At 39.2% G+C, this 17,202-nt stretch overlaps 1 protein-coding gene and 1 long non-coding RNA gene across 3 annotated transcripts; one reads left to right on the top strand and one right to left on the bottom strand.

The window, feature by feature from the left end:
• The first annotated feature begins 567 nt into the window (after window positions 1-567).
• On the top strand, window positions 568-13,100 carry tbxas1 (thromboxane A synthase 1 (platelet)). 2 transcript variants are annotated; one of them, XM_034686302.1, is made up of 15 exons: window positions 568-698; window positions 1,374-1,520; window positions 2,914-3,007; window positions 3,510-3,562; window positions 3,691-3,787; window positions 3,908-4,024; window positions 6,006-6,094; window positions 6,180-6,328; window positions 7,395-7,525; window positions 7,612-7,959; window positions 9,465-9,553; window positions 9,711-9,848; window positions 10,969-11,131; window positions 12,168-12,291; window positions 12,383-13,100. In XM_034686302.1, the coding sequence occupies exons 2-14, from the start codon at window positions 1,417-1,419 to the stop codon at window positions 12,267-12,269; spliced, it is 1,674 nt and encodes a 557-aa protein (XP_034542193.1). In that variant the 5' UTR covers window positions 568-698; window positions 1,374-1,416; the 3' UTR covers window positions 12,270-12,291; window positions 12,383-13,100. The 2 variants fall into 2 exon arrangements, with proteins under 2 accessions (XP_034542193.1, XP_034542192.1); XM_034686301.1 differs by having other exon boundaries at window positions 12,168-13,100.
• On the bottom strand, window positions 8,531-9,176 carry LOC117814789. The gene is made up of 3 exons (XR_004631627.1): window positions 9,014-9,176; window positions 8,656-8,758; window positions 8,531-8,560 (listed from the first exon to the last, which is right to left on the bottom strand). It is a non-coding gene; the product is annotated as an uncharacterized LOC117814789 (long non-coding RNA).
• Window positions 13,101-17,202: the final 4,102 nt, after the last annotated feature.

The following is a 17,202-nucleotide window of genomic DNA, read 5'->3' on the forward strand; positions in this document are numbered from 1 at the left end:
TCAACTTAACTAACAGAGTATGTGTGTTCATTTATCTAATTGTTTTCAGGATACTTTTTAAACATGCTGATTTTTTAAACATTATGGAACAATATTCAGTTAGTTCACGGTGGCCCTGAAGTGCAAATCACAACGGCAAATCAGGAAACACAACGGCAAATCAGGAAACACAATGGCAAATCAGAAGACACTACGGCAAATCAGCAAACACAACGGCAATTCAGAAAACACAACGACAATTCAGAAAACACAACAGCAAACCAGAAAACAATACGACAATTCAGAAAACACAACAGCAAACCAGAAAACAATACGACAATTCAGAAAACACAACAGCAAATCAGAAAACAATACAGCAAATCAGAAAACTCTACGGCAAATCAGAAAACCTACCAACTTCTTCCAGTTTGGTTAATGTCGTAGTGTTTTCTGAATTGCAGTAGTGATTTGCACTTCAGGGCCGCCGTAGTTTGTAGAGCCCGAGGCTGTAATAGTTCCCCATTTTCCATAGCTTGTTTTTGTATGTGGCTGTTATGGTTTTGCAGCAGTGCACTAGTGGTGAGCGACATATAATCGGAACACTAGGGGGCAGTGTGGAGCTCACATCTCCTTTGAGTTGCGAACTACCGCTAAGATGAAGAAGCCTTCATGAAAACATTACCAGAGAGGCGAGAGAGCGCTGTGACACAGGAGGAGAGGTGAGCTTACTAAAGATCATTAAAATATCAAACATAACAGAGGGAGGGGGGTTTCATTACTTATAGTTTTACCATATTATTCAACATCTTTCATTAAATTCAGACATGTTAACAACCTGCGGTCTTGTGTTGTACCTCATAGCATAGCATCACACATGACCTAAGTTACACAAGGTGTTCACGGGGTGTAAAGTTAAGATTTCACTTCAGTAAAGCATGCATGTTTAGCTGTTCAGGATCGTTTTTGCTGTTATTTTAATATCGAATTTTTACATGTTTAATTCAAACCTCCCAAACGCAGCATCTGTTCATGAAACATGAAGAATGTCTGAATGTTTACAAAGCAGGGGAAAGGTGAGCATCCTCAGGGCTCCAGACAAAGCTACAGAAACCAATAATTAACATGATGCAATGGAAACTTATTGACCCACATGAGACAATACAGCATGAGAGCAAAGTCCTCAGAGTCATGGGAAGATGTGGTAAAAAAAAATACATATAGTGTGTGTTTTTATTTGTTTTAAGGAGGTTATATAATCTGACAGTCACGCGATCTAACATAGTGTCATGATAAAAGAAAGGTTTTTGTTTTTCACTCTCTTTACTCTTCCTCATAAACACACATTCAGCAGCTGTTACGATGACCTAACCTCTTTCTGTTCTCCTTTTTGTCAGACGGCTTCATCTGATGGCAGCGAGGAACTGAAGGAACTCAAACATGATGGAGTCTGTGATCAACCTCCTGAACACATTTCACCTTAAAGCTGGTGGGCTGTCAGTGACTCTCAGCCTCTTCATCATCTTCCTGGGTCTCCTCTACTGGTGGGTTTTTGTATTTTAAACTTTTTTGTTTTGTTTCTTTGTTATTTTGTTTGAACAGACTGGTAGAAAAACTTGTTTTCGTATTTAGTGAGTGGCTGTGTGAAATCATAGACTGTATAAAATGTGTGAAATGCACCAGTTTAAAGCTGTAGAAGACAAAATTGGTGGTTGTTCTGGCTCTAAATAATTTTTATTGTATTGTTTTGTTTTGATGTTAAAAACTTGACTAATAGAGAATCAGACTTATCACGCATCACAGCAGCTTCTTGTCTTTAAAGGTCACACATCAATTTCACAGATGGTAGGAGTGAGCAATGGAGCATTTCAATTTACAGTCTGAACACTAGATAGCACTAAATATTCCAGTTTGTACACACTGTACTTTTCAAAGTAAAAGTCTTATAAGAGTGCACCCCGACCCACCTCATCCCTGCAGGTCTTTCACACTCAGGACACAGACAGCATTTTTCTTATCAGTGCATTGTAAAATCCTCCTCTCTAAAGCAGCATGACCTAAGCTGTAAGGTGAGTCCCTGTAGCACAGAGTTCCTCTGAGGTAATCAGTGACTCCAAGTCTGCAAACAAAGAAAGGATGGCTGTTTGCAACTAATGTTGCAACATCTTTCACCAGCAGCACTAACTCCTGATGGCTGCAGCTTCTTTTGAGTCTTGCAACGATTTTGGACAGCTGTCAGTTGCTGTAAACATATATACATTTACAGACATTTCAAACTTATGGAATCTTACATGATATTGAAAAAGTTCCTGTCTATGTCAAGCCATATTTAAACAAGTACTTTTATTTTTTTCATCAAATTTTCAATTTAATTATTTTCAATATTTTTTTAATGGACTGTTATGTTCTATTTTAATAAGTTTTAATGAAATATTTGAATGAATTTGAAGCATTTTAACTCTGTTTTGAGGTTTAAGACTAGATAGATTTCCCCCCCTCAGCCTCCCCGTGAGGGGTTTATGGGACAGGTTAGGGCTGTGCCTGACGCAGACAGAGCAAACTGTGATTCTGAATCCTCAGGGAAGATTTTCTGTAGTGGGTTGTTATACAGAATTAGTTTCCATTAAGGCAAGACCAGCAGGTGAATCTGTGTCAGGCGCATACAGTAAATTATATACGAGTAATCACTTAATTATAAGGTTTTTAAATATTGTGATTTCTTATTTTTGCCTTGTCTTATTTCTTTCCCAATCATAGATTTAAACATATTTCATATCTTAATGCTGTTAATTTATTCATTGTTTCTAACTCTGTAGAGCACTTTCAAGCCCTCTAATTACGAGTAATGCTTCATAAATCATAATTTCCACATTTTGTATTTGCTATTTTTCTTTGAATTCCTCTTTATTCAGCTCTGCTCTGCTCTCTCACTTCCAGGTATTCAGTTTACCCCTTTTCGGTACTTTCTCGATGTGGCATCAAACATCCAAAGCCTGTGCCTTTCTATGGAAACATATTCATGTTTCGCCAGGTGAGATATCAATGAAACTTTCATCTATATTTTATGTTTTTTTGTCTTTAACCTCTGTCAACATTTTCATCAGACTATGAGACACCAACTTTAGAAAGTCCAGCCTCCAAAATGCTTCTTCACTGTTTGTGATGTATGCATCAACTGCACTTTGGTAGCTTTGGAGCATTACCGAACATGTGACCTGTAAAGCTTCCATTTAGGTTGCTCATTACATACCCTGTAGTTTACAAGATATACTCAGGTTTACAGAGGTAAAAGGTTGCACATTAAAAAAAAACAAGATGTGTTTTTGATAACTGTTTTATTTTCAGGAAGATAACAAGTCAACGCTTGTTTGCTAATTCAATTTCTGTATTTTTTATCACTTATAATTTTCTCTTTTCACTCTTAGACAAATATAGGAGTAAGGACACACGTTTCCTCTAATCGTCGTCATATTAGAATGTGAACTATACCACTTTTAGACTCTGCTCATGTTGTTCTCCAATTTTCTCCACAGGGTTTTTTTGAACCTATGAAAGAAATGATAAAGACACACGGGAGAGTCTGTGGGTGAGCAGAATAAATACCCTCTACATACATAACCTTATAAATTATGGTCCAAACATTTCTTATTGTGGTTGAGGAAGTACCTTTGTCAGCAGTCACTTTTGGAGTGAAATTCCTCTTGAATGTCTCAGGTATTATTTGGGCCGGAGACCGGTGGTTGTGATTGCAGACCCAGACATGCTCAGACAGGTGATGGTCAGAGACTTCAGCAGCTTCCCCAACAGAATGGTGAGCGCTTTAACAGAAACATTCACATGAACGCTGTGGTTCTTCTAACTTCAAACACAAGTTTGAATGGTGTGATGATAACAGACGTCTGTGCCGGTACTCTCCTGTCTCCCCCTGCAGGCTTTTCGCTTCGCCACCAAACCCATGACCGACTGTCTGCTCATGTTGAGGAACGAGCGCTGGAAGAGAGTGCGGAGCATCCTGACCCCATCGTTCAGTGCTGCCAAGATGAAAGAGGTGAGATATTAAAGAGACCATTGATTGTGTGCCACTTAAGATTTACTAGAATCATTGAGAAAAAGTTCTGTCCATGGAGTGAAAGCTGCAAAATAAAAACAATTGAATGAGTTAATCACTCTCTGTTACTGGTGGATGATAAGATGTGAAGATTTCAGGACAGCCAGGTGCAACAATCTGTGCTGGAAGGTATTAAAAGCATTAACTTGAAGCATTATGAAGCTAAGAGCTGTATTATCTGTGCTGCTGAAAGATTCAGAGCTTTTGATCCTTAACTTAAGCTAACACAGTGACATCTGGTGGCCTGTGTGATTACTGCACTCTTTGTAGTGATGGGTTGAAGCACTGCTGATCATGGCTCATGTTAAAAGTTTTAGTCAAATATGTGAGAAGTAAAAGTTCAAAAACCTGTGCACTATGAAAAATACTGCGTACTCTCTGGGGATGGTATTTCTGTAACTTTCCAACATGAAAAGTCGACCTAGGAGACGCCATGGATATCAATCAATCATACAATTACATTGTATGAAAAGTGCTGTACATAAAAACAACTTAAAATACAATAAAGAAAAAAAAAAAGATATGTATAAATAAAAATAAAAATACAAAGACCCCCCCCCATCCTAATCCCAACCCCAGCCCCGGCCCCAAACCCATCTCATAATCCTAAGGTTAAGAACACAATATATGCAACAATAATGATAATAATAACAATACAAATAAAATAAGATAAATAAAATAAATACAAATAAACAAAATAAAAACAAATAAAAAAGAAGTTTCTATACGAACTGAGGAAACGCTCTCATGATATCTTAATGAGGAAACACTGCAGGTAAAATAAGATGTTAAAACTCAACACAGGAAATTCAAATCACCAAAATAAAATAAATTAATAAGATTATAAAACAGTAAAATATGAAACCATTAAAAGAAAATAAGATGCTGTACTTAAAATACATAAATAAGATAACATTTTCAAAAAGTGTGTACAATTTGAACTAGAAAATACATAATTCAATAAAGTAAGGTGAAATAAAACTGTTATAAGAATAAAATATGACCTTACAGGCAGGAGATTTGTTAGTTCTTTACTGATCAGAGTGCACAGTTAGCAGCAGTGGAGTGGTTCTCTCTCCTCTCTCGCTATTTGATGCACACTGCCAACAGTGAGTTACTTTGGATGGTGGAATGAGCTGTCTGAAAGTCTCTTCAGCCCTTCATTTAGCAGCTGTACAGTATGATTTCAAGAAAACAACTGGCTTGTTTTTGCATGCAATGGAAAGAAAATAATTCTAGTTACTTAAAGCAAAACTACATCCAGTATTAAACTTTGTTGTTTAAAGCTACAGTAGGCTTTATATATAGAGCTGTGCTCAAAAAGTTCAGTAGTTTGATATTGAATTGAGATAAATTAACCTCCTCTTGATGTGAATTGGTGCTCAGTGCACAAATAAAGAGGATACACCCTAAGAACAAAAAAAGAGGACAAATAGAGTAAAGAAACTTGAATGATACAGCAAAGCCATAAAATACAGGAAATACACTTTCTATTCTCCGTTACATCACCCATCTGTTTGAGCCTCCTATCCAACGGCTATGTTTTCCTGCCCCAGTCAAGTCAGTCATGTCCTTATTTGGGCAAAACTCGTAATCTTAATGTCTTCTGAACTGTCCCGTTAGAAAAAAATTCATCCCCCCCTGAAGATCGTTTTTTTTGAATGAGTGTGTATGTGGTTTCCAGTGTTGAACTGCAGCCAGCCTCAAGTGGACACTCGATGAATTGCAGTTTATAACACTTCCGCATGGGCTTCATATTCTGAGACTGGAGGTTGTCGCTTGGGGAAAACCCACCATACCACTCCCCAGAAAAGTTCACAGGGGGGGAAATCTCATCTGGTTTGCTGTTGTTGATCATGTAGAAGTAGAAAGTATTAAACACAACCTGCTTCATGATGCGGCCTCTTCTATTCCCCTGTAGATGGTCCCTCTGATCAACACAACCATCAATGCTCTGATGAACAACCTTGACGTCTACGCTGAGTCAGGAGAGGCCTTCGACATCCACAAGTAATCACACAGAGAGTGAAGAGAGTCACAGTGTGAAGGTTTGTGTTTCTGTCCTCCATCCCTCACGCTGTGTTTCTCCCTACAGGTGTTTTGGCTGCTTCACCATGGATGTTATTGCCAGTGTGGCATTTGCAACTCAGGTGGACTCTCAAAACAACCCCGATGACCCATTCGTCAGCCACGCACAGATGTTCTTCACCTTCTCTTTCTTCAGGCCCATCATGTTGTTTTTCAGTGAGTCCAGTCTAGTTGTATCATTACTTTTATAAATATGGAACTTCACCTCCTCATACATTGAAAAGAAATGAAAGAGAATATAATATGAGTAAAGCATCGAGCAGAGACAGGGGGGGTTACTTTTCACTGCTACATAAAGTAGAGAGTACCATACCATGTGAATTATTCAAAGTGTTTCTAAAGTTATTCTGGATTTATGTTACATTTGTAGAAAATGAAGTGAAGATAAAGACGTGGGGTGTTAACATTCACCAAACGAATTATTTTTTCACCCTAAATATGAGACTTTATCTTAGCAGTGACCCAAGCACACCTGAATATGAAACGCCTTTTCAGCCACAGCTCAGCAGAGTCTTTGGTCACCATTTCAAGGGTTAACGGTGTGTAGTTGGGGTGATGGCTTTCCTGACATGGTTAGTACAATTAAGCCAAGTTGCAAGACACCGAGCAGACAGCATTTCCCTGAGTGGGTGCCAGAAATGTTTATTATGTTAAGAAAGAACTGAAGCACGGACTGCATGCAGAGCAAGTGGCAGAAACAGCTGATGTATGAACTTTACGTGGAACTCATTCATGACAATCACAGCGAAAATATGAAAGAATGAAAAATGTGGTTTCATTCTTTCGGATGTAAGCTTATCACACTCCTCTAAAAGCACAGAACACACAAAACCTCTCTTTTGGTGTGAGGTGCTCTTTGATTGGGGTTCCAACCTACCAACACTCTCTTTTCAACAATTGAACTGCCTTTGTTCTCATGGCATGGTCACATTGGTAGATCAAGTTTGGGGACCAGTGGTTTTACTTTGTGGAGACATGTGTGAGTGTAAAAGTTAGCGTGTGAAGCAAAGCCTGCAAGTAAGTTCAGATGGACAACTAAAGCTGTCCCACCGTCTCCAGCATCCACCTGCAGGGTCCAACAAAGGGATTGAATATGTTCTCAAATGTGTGCATAAAAAATAAATCTGTGTGATGAGATTGTGGACACCAAACACAAACAATGTTCTGCTGCTAAGATAAACGTTTCAAATTTGTCTGATTGAACTCTTGTTTTTGCATCCAGTTGCCTTCCCGTTCATCGCAGCTCCTCTGGCAGCACTCATCCCCAACAAACGACGAGACAAGATGAACAATTTCTTCATCAACTGCATTCAGAAGATCATCGAGCAGAGAGACGAGCAGCCTCCTGAACAGGTGAATTTCCCGACAATAAAAATCAACTCCTCTTATATTTCAGATGAACGGTGTTATGATTGGTTGATTGATTTCTTTGCATGTAGAGGCGTCGAGACTTCCTCCAGCTGATGTTGGATGCACGAACCGACAGGGAGAGTGTTTCTCTGGACCAGTTTGACTCAGCGACCCACGCCGAGGCGCTAGATAACAAGAACCAGCAGACACGAGCCTCCGACCAGGACGAGCAAGCCAGCACTCACGAGTCCCCCGGCAGGCGTCAGCAGAGAAAGATGATGACAGAGGACGAGGTTGTCGGTCAGGCTTTCGTCTTTCTTCTGGCAGGATATGAAACCAGCAGCAACACGCTGGGTTTCACCTGCTACCTGCTGGCTCTCCACCCTGAATGTCAGAGCCAGGTTCAGGAGGAGGTGGATGATTTCTTCACCAGACATGTGAGTGTGTTGATGCAACATTAAACCGTAATAACGATTAAATGTCAAAATAATGAGACGTTATTTTGAAATTGAATATCTTTATCTGAACTTCTTATCTGTTGCTTTGACTATTTATCTCATCATTTGGACATTTTATCCTAACATTCAGACTTTCATATTATATTTTTGGCTTTTTATAACTTGCTTTGATCTTGAATTATGACTTTTTTATTCTTATAACTTTTTATCACATAATTTTGACTATTAATCAAATATAATATGTAAAATAATGATGAATGATAATTTGATTATTAAAAAATAGTTTTTAGCTAAGAATCATAACTTCTTATCTCTACTGCTTTTTATCTCTTAATATTGACCTGTCATCTCATAGTTTCGACTTTGTTCTATAATTGTGATTATTGTCTCTTGTTTTGAATTATTAATTGAAACACTGACTATATTAGTAAGTTTAGACTTTTATTCATTGTTTAACATTTTTCTCATAAATTTGACATTTTATTTCATAATTTTAAATGTTTTATTTTACAACTATACTTTTATCTTATTATTATGATTGTTTTTTCACATACAAACTTGAGGCAGTCAATCACACACTCTGTCAAATGGAAACAGGAGAAAATGTAGTGTTAATAAAGCGGTGATAACCCTTACTGGTTATAAACAGTCACAATGTTGGAGAAATATTCTCACCGGGACGTAGGATGGCACTAAACAGGGGCAAGAGAAAACAGGGATCATATACGTTCTCCAGGTCCTTAGCTGCATTGTTAGAAAACAGCCGCTGCTTGTCATCCTGTAAAAGAAAGAACAGTATTTAACAGTTATCTAACTTCAAACATATTTTGATTTATATCCTTTTTTAGATATGAACCTCTGAGATTCTGCAGCCAAACAATCACAGTGACAGTGAATCAATTTTCAATTTAGAAACTATCCTGCCTTTCATCAGAAGACTCATTAGAGAGAACATCTTTGTGGTGATGAGCATGAGCTGACTCTTTGAGCCTCCTTCTTATTAAAATGTTGTTAATATGAAGTTAAGGTTGACCTGCAGGATGATTCTGCGTTGTTGGGGGAAGTGTGTAATAGTCTGAAGCATCCTCTCAGGTTTCAGCAGAGCCAACAGGTCGTCTGAGCTCGCCTGCTTCCACAGGGAAGCTCCAAGGCATTTCCTGGTCTTGTGGTGCTCCACAGCAGCCGGGCCCCACAAGAAGGATCTAGTGTTGGACAAGTGTTTGCAATTAACAAGCGCACTTGTGGCATGGACAGCATATCAAGATGAATGTTACTTACTGAAACTTGTTATGACTAAATATTAGCATTTATTTTTAATAAGGCTCCTTTTTGCCATTTTTTTTAAGGCTCCATAAATGTGACTTGTGGATAATTGTAAATTGTGTGACACATTTGTTCACAGAAACCTTTGCTGTCATCAACTACACATGTTTGATGTTTTACCGTAGTATGCTGAATGTTTGTTTTGTTCTTTGTTGTTGCAGGAGTCACCAGATTACAATAATGTCCAGGAGCTGAAGTATTTAGATATGGTCATAAGTGAAGCGTTGCGTCTCTACCCTCCTGGGTTCAGGTGAATATGGCACATTAAACGAAGGTCATTTGTGCTTGTTCTAGACTTAGTGCTTTAATAAGGTTACATTTTTCTAATCACTTGATCAAAGTATTACGGGACAGACGTTGAAAGATGTATTAAGAATCTACCTGCTGCATTTTCCGTTCCCTAACAGGTTCGCAAGAGAGATTGACCAGGACTGTGTGGTGAATGGCCAGTTCCTCCCCAAAGAAGCAACGATCGAGATCCCAGCTGGCTTCCTTCACTACGACCCCGAGCACTGGCCAGAGCCGGAGAAGTTCATCCCTGAGCGGTAGGAGGATGCTCTTACAGCTCAGCTGTAGTGTCTGCATCAGTTTCACCTGAATGTAATACATGGCTGAACTGTCACTGTCAAATACTGCTTGGCTCTCATAGTCTCTTGTAACTTTCAGCTGCATGGAACTTAAGCAGCTCCCAAGTCAAAACACATGCATTACACCTCCCTGTTAAGCAAACACAAGGCACCTGTTTCACACCAGGTGCAAAATTACTCATGGCTCAGTGCAAGCATCATTGCTATTTGTGTGATGTGGCGGTGCAGGATTGCTGTCCTGAGATAGCAGAAAGCTCCCCAGCAGCATTCCTACACCTCGGTTAAATGTACTTCATTTTCTGATGAACATTGAAATTGATCTGTTGATGGTAGATAGGACTGGGAGACAGATACTTTTATCTCACTCGTCTACTAACTGCTGTTTGATAGGAGAAAAAAAGCTCACTGCACTGTAAGGCTGGAGCAGATGATGTCACACCCTCTCCTTCCCCCTCAAATGCTGGATCTCTAGTGGACCAAAACACTGCGGACACCAAGCTGTCACTGCAGCACTCTGCTGCATCTTTTCTGATATACACAAAGCAACAAAACACGCGTATGAACACAAAGCACAAAGAAGTGCAGGCATCATCTGCCTGGAAAATAACTACCAATTACTCAGCATAAAAATGACCACAAATCTTAACACTGTCCTTCCTGGATCCATTACCAATGCCACAGAGAGTTATGACAGGTGTCAATCCAGCAACAGAAACATAGATATGGTGATAGATGATAACTGATCCTGGCAGATCTTTTTGTCCTGTCTGGATATTTTAATAATCAAATAAGAGATGCTGCTGTGGCTCTTTTGTCAACAAGCTGGATTCAGACAAATCACTGCAACAGTTAAAGCGCCAGTCTTTTAAATCCTTACAATATCTCCCACAGTAGCCCGTGTGTGTTCTGCATGTTCATGGGAGCAGAGGACAGAGATAAGTCAAATAAACTCTCTCTATAAACCACCCTGAGACTTCCTTCCTTTTATTTCCCTGAAGCTAAATCAAATATTGTGTTACTTAAGATTCCTGTTGCTGCTGCTTTAATTTTTCAACAGTACAACCTGTTTTATCTCCAGGTTCACTCCAGAGGCCAAGGCCGGCCGACATCCATTTGTCTACCTCCCGTTCGGGGCCGGTCCTCGTAACTGTGTTGGAATGAGGTTGGCTCAGCTGGAGATCAAAATGGCTCTGGTGCGTCTGTTCCACAGGTTCAACATTGTGGCCTGCTCAGAGACCAAGGTGGGTTTGAAACCAACAACACTGAAGACAACAACAAGTGGAAAACTACTGCTGTCTGCTGCTGTGTCCACACTAGAGGGCACTGTTATTGTCAAAGGGTTGGATCTGATTTTTGTGTTTAGACATCATCAGTATATCTTCATGGGTTGTTTAATGCAGAGGATGCACAGTTCCTCTGTCTCTCTATTCTACGGATATAATCTTGATATGTCAATCATAAAAACAGATTTGGGATTGCACTTTAAATCTCAGCAACCATATTGAAATGGAAAGTATCCGTTGAAATACAATGCTTCAGCAACTTGAAAACTGAAATGTGTCTGGACATCTGGCTGCATGGTGGTTTCATACGAGAGCACTGTTGCCTAATTTCCAACAGCTTCCCTTATCACGTTATGTTTGCCACAATTTGCAAGTTTTGAAAGATTTGCCAGTATTGCTTCTTATAATGTGGTGATAAATAGAACCTCACAAACACAGAAATGTGTAATAATGCCAGCCGGGGTCTCCTCAGCCAACTTCTCCAGCTGCAAGACTGTCGGAGTGAATCCTCCTGCGGAACATCTTGAGCTTTGTGTGGTTGGGATCATATTTGTTTAACCATTATTTTTCAAGTTGTGTTTTTGGGTGTTTTTGCCTTTGCTGATAGGAAAACTTAGTAGAGGCAGGAAATGTGGGGAGTAGAGAGAGGAGGGAGGACATGCAGCAAAGGGTCATGGCAGGACTCAAACTGCTACGCCAGCCGGCGCCCCAAAGTTTCACAATTTTTAACGAAGACTTTTATGCACATATGGATCATTTTCTTCACCTCATTGAAAACTCTCAATTTCATTCAGTTTTTTATTTATAGTTATTGTTTATGAGTGTAATGCTCAGTAGTGTCTTTTTCACCATAGAGCAGCAGTTCTTTGCAGTGAAGTCCACAGTCCTCTTTATCCTCTCGATAAAGCTCAGATTAAAATGTTAAAAACTAAAGACAGACTTTTGAAATGAGCTGAAAATGTTTTGTTTAAATGGTTTTCTTTTCTCTCTGCAGGTTCCTCTGGAGCTGAAGTCTTCCAGCACTCTAGGACCAAAGAATGGCATTTTTGTGAAACTTCAAAGGAGAGACCAAGTGAATCCTACATCAGAAAACTAAGAATGAAATATGGTGGAGGAATGTTCTTGACCTTCTAAATCCCTGCATATGGTTTCTTCAGCTGGGATGGAAACAAAGTGAGAATGACTTGCTCTACTTTCGAGAGCAGCTATCAGCCTCTAACTGCACCATAAAGCAATAATGTGTTTTTTTGCTGTGATTTTAAAACAGCTGCAACACTGGAGTCTGTTGTAAAGGGTATCTGGAAAAACAAGGCTTCAATCGATTCTCTTAGTTATTCCTTTCTTTATCTGTGCATATAATATTTTATCTTTTATAATGATCTTTGTTTTTAATCCAATGAACAAAGATTGAAACTTGTGAAGCTGAACCGATACGTTTGCACATTCCTTCACCTGTATGAGTAGCTGCTGTTTTTTGCATTCATTTTAATATTGCTTCTATGACTGATGGTTAATAATTTGATTATGAATGATACAGTCACAGATATTGATAGCAGAGGCTGACGTCAGCTCATGTTTATAAAGGACGGACCTCTGTCATCTGTGTTACAATGTGTTGCTGATTTAATTTGAATTTACTGAAAACTTTGTGCACTCACCTGAAAGCTGCTATGTTAGAGGTTTATGGAAAGGACAGGAAATCCACTTTGTAGTTTTAATCCAGATTACTTGAGTCTGTTGATCAAATGTGTCAGAATAATGAATAAAGTGAAAGCTTCTTATCACTTTTCCTTTGATGACGTGATTTATAAGTTTGAAGTTGAACATGTATTTGATCCTGTGTGTGGGAGTTGCAGAGGACTGATTGTATCTGTTGGACGTTCAGAACTGGTTGTTTTGTGGTGAATTAAAAAAAAACATACCTCGAGCCTGTGTTGTATTTTTGTTCTGTTTACAAATTAGACTCAACTCAACTCAACTCAACTTTATTTATAAAGCACTTTAAGAACAACAGCAGTCGGACACAAAGTGCTGTACAGAAACATAATGGATAAAAACAAACAATAAAATCATAAAATCAATAAGAACAATAAGATAAAATAAAATTAAAAAATAAAAATAAAAAGGCACTGAAACAAGAGCAGGGTCTCATGCTGAGTCGAAAGCCAGGGAATAAAAATGGGTTTTAAGACGACTTTTAAAAGACTGACTCTAATGACAGTCATTTGGTGGCTGCACCTTCTAACAGAGCAAGTTGTCTACATTTTTAAGGATCAAAAGTTTGATCCCTGGCTCCTTTGTTTCAGAAGTCAACGTATTCATGGAAATGCTTACTACTTGGATAACTCCTACAGACTTGGTGTGTGTGTGTGAGAGAAAGCATGCAGAGCTGGGTAAACTTCTGTTAGTCGTTAATTATCTGCACTACATCTTTCCTTTTTTTTTTCCTTCTGAGGGTTATTTGAATACTAAATATTGAAACTCATATATATACATATACACTACCGTTCAAAAGTTTGGGGTCACCCAGACAATTTTGTGTTTTCCATGAAAACTCACGCTTTTATTTATCAAATGAGTTACAAAATGAATAGAAAATATAGTCAAGACATTGAGAATGTTAGAAATAATGATTTTTAGTTGAAATAATAATTTTGTCCTTCAAACATTGCTTTCATCAAAGAATGCTCCCTTTGCAGAAATTACAGCATTGCAGACCATTAGCATTCTAGCTGTTTATTTGTTGAGGGAATCTGAAGAAATTTCACCCCACGCTTCCTGAAGCACCTCCCACAAGTTGGATTGGCTTGATGGGCACTTCTTGCGTACCATACGGTCAAGCTGCTCCCACAACAGCTCAATGGGGTTGAGATCTGGTGACTGTGCTGTCCACTCCATTACAGACAGAATACCAGCTGCCTGCTTCTTCCCTAAATAGTTCTTGCATAATCTGGAAGTGTGCTTTGGGTCATTGTCCTGTTGTAGGAGGAAATTGGCTCCAATCAAGTGCTGTCCACAGGGTATGGCATGGCGTTGCAAAATTGAGTGATAGCCTTCATTATTCAAAATCCCTTTTATCTTTTACAAATCTCCCACTTTACTTGCACCAAAGCAGCTCCACACCATCACATTACCTCCACCATGCTTGACAGATTGCGTCAGGCACTCTTCCAGCATCTTTTCACTTGTTCTGCGTCTCACAAATGTTCTTCTGTGTGATCCAAACACCTGAAACTTTGATTCGTCTGTCCATAACACTTTTTTCCAATCTTCCTCTGTCCAATGTCTGTGTTCTTTTGCCCATATTCATCTTTTCCTTTTGTTGGCCAGTCTCAGATATGGCTTTTCCTTTGCCACTCTGCCTAGAAGGCCAGCATCCCAGAGTCGCCTCTTCACTGTAGACATTGACAATGGCGTTTTGCGGGTACCATTTAATGAAGCTGCCAGTTCGGGACCTGTGAGGCGTGTATTTCTCAAACTAGAGACTCTACTGTACGTGTCTTCTTGTTCAGTTGTGCACTGGGGCCTCCCACTTCTCTTTCTACTCTGGTTAGAGCCTGTTTCTGCTGTTCTCTGAAGGGAGTAGTTCACACCGTTGCAGGAAATGTTCAGTTTCTTGGCAATTTCTCGCATGGAATAGCCACATTTCTAAGAACAAGAATAGACTGTCGAGTTTCATATGAAAGTTCTCTTTTTCTGGCCATTTTGAGAGTAGAATCGAACCCACAAATGTGATGCTCCAGATACTCAACTAGCTCAAAGAAAGGCCAGTTTTATAGCTTCTCTAACCAGCAAAACCGTTTTCAGCTGTGCTAACGTAACTGCACAAGGGTTTTCAAGGTGTTTCTAATCATCCATTAGCTTTCTAACCCGATTAGCAAACAAAATGTATCATTGGAACACTGGAGTGATGGTTGCTGGAAATGGGCCTCTATACACCTATGTAAATATTCCATTAAAAACCAGACGTTTGCAGCTAGAATAGTCATTTACCACATTAACAATGTATACAGTGTATTTCTGATTAATTTAATGTTATCTTCATTGAAAAAAACAGTGCTTTTCTTTCAAAAATAAGGAAATTTCTATGTGATCCCAAACTTTTGAACGGTAGTGTATATATATATACGGCACCTTTGATGCAGGCAGACAGAGACAGAGAGAAACAAACATCCGTTAATCGTTAATTATCAGTGCTACTTCTTTTTTTTTGTTTTGAAGTTAATGTGAATAATGAATAACGAAACTCAGCTAATCTTAATTTATACAGCACCTTCACATGTAGTCCAAAGTGCTCCACAAAGAACAGAGACAAAACAACAGCAAGAGGTAGGCTAATATAACAAGAGACTAAAAAAAGATCAAATAAAACACTTAGAAATAAAAAAAAGATCCTTACAATCAAATGAGATCAGATAAATACCAGAACAAATAAAATTATGTTAATAATGGAAATAACTACGGTGGTCTTGAAAGGCACAACACATCAACATTTCACAAAACTGAAAGGGAAGGACAACACATCTTGTTTCTGATTGGACAGAACCCGACAGCTCGACATCATTTCCTGTTTCTATTACTACTACTCAGCTGAGTCCCTGCACAAATTTTAAATTGAGTTTGAAGGAATGGAAGAAGAGATGGAAATAATAAAGGAATATTTGAACGAAGGATACACATGTCATGTAGCATAATACTCCTATGGTGTAGCCTTTATATTAAGACATCCTCAGGTCTCGGAATCAGTTTTCAGACCTCAGATGAAAAAGCATCAGGTCTTTTTGACTTCGGAAATAGGAAAGTACTCTGATTACATGTAATCTGATGACTTTAGGAACAGTGACAGGATGGTATTCTTTCTAATTAGTTTGGGGAAAGAACTCTGATCATTACAGGCATGTCAACTGTGTGGTGGTTAGCACGGACAATCTTCAACAAAGTAATTCATGCAGCTCTGTGGTGTGGTGGACGGGGCTGCAAATGTAACATGACAATGAAAGAGTTTCCTCACAATGTGGTCGAACTATGCTTTTAAATAACTAAAACAAATTGGTGGAATGAAAAGCAAGAAAAATGCAATTGCTGCCTTACAGTCTGATGGTTCAGGGTTCAAGTCGAGTGTAGGGAATGTAGAGGCAAGGTTGAGGCAGAGAGTGTGGAAGGAACAGAAGATGGATGAGGCAGGGAAGAGCAGGACAAAAGCCATGAAGTCCAGGAAAACACCACAAAAAGGTGAAAAGGTAGATGAGAAAAGTGCAGAAGGAAAAACGGACCTTCAAATGTAAGATGTCAAAGAAACACTTTCCTCACAATGAGGTTGAGTTTTTGAACAACATCAATCAAAATTAGAATAAAATGTTTTTGATAGCATGTACCATAAAGTAGCTCTGTGGTGTGATGGACTGGGCTGCTGCCTCACAGTCTGATGGTTCAGGGTTCAAATCCCACAAGGGGCTTCATGTGAAAGATGGAAAATAAACAGTTTCTTTACAATGTGGTTGAGCTGTGCTTTTAAACAAACAAAAGGCAATCACTGCCAGGCAGCTTGGTGGTGTTGTGGATGTGACTGCTGCCTTTCAATGCAATGTTTTGCCCTTTAGGGCCACCCCATAGACTGTATAAAATATGGACGTAGTATCCCCAAACATCGGCGGGAGCCATATTGCTTCTGTCGAGCCAGTGTGACGTACAGAGGCGGAGTTTGAGCCTCCTAGCCAACATCTGCAGTGTTCCCACAGGCAGCTGTGCCTCTCATTGGAAGACTAGTAATCTCAATATCTTCGTAATTGCCGCGTTAGAAAAAAAATCACCCCCCCCCTTACAGTGAGAGCACATCAAGAAATGAGCTATCCAGACTACACTTGTCTTTTGTACCAGGCTGTAAATATGTTTATTTCTGCTGTAAAGATCGTCTTTTTCCCATTCATGTGTATGTGGTTTCTGGTACTTCCGGAGCCAGCCTCAAGCGGATCCTCGATGAACTGCAGTTTTTAACATTTCTGCATTGGATTCATATTTTTAGACCGGAG

This window comes from Notolabrus celidotus, chromosome 6, assembly GCF_009762535.1.
Source record: "Notolabrus celidotus isolate fNotCel1 chromosome 6, fNotCel1.pri, whole genome shotgun sequence".
NCBI classification, from domain to species: Eukaryota; Metazoa; Chordata; class Actinopteri; order Labriformes; family Labridae; genus Notolabrus; species Notolabrus celidotus.

Excerpts from the sequence above, each read along its gene's own strand:
- tbxas1 (XM_034686301.1), top strand. The coding sequence starts at position 1,417 with ATGATGGAGTCTGTGATCAACCTCCTGAACACATTTCACCTTAAAGCT. Across the intron at positions 6,095-6,179 it reads GAGGCCTTCGACATCCACAA|GTGTTTTGGCTGCTTCACCA; the intron begins GTAATCACACAG and ends TTCTCCCTACAG. Across the intron at positions 7,526-7,611 it reads ACGAGCAGCCTCCTGAACAG|AGGCGTCGAGACTTCCTCCA; the intron begins GTGAATTTCCCG and ends CTTTGCATGTAG.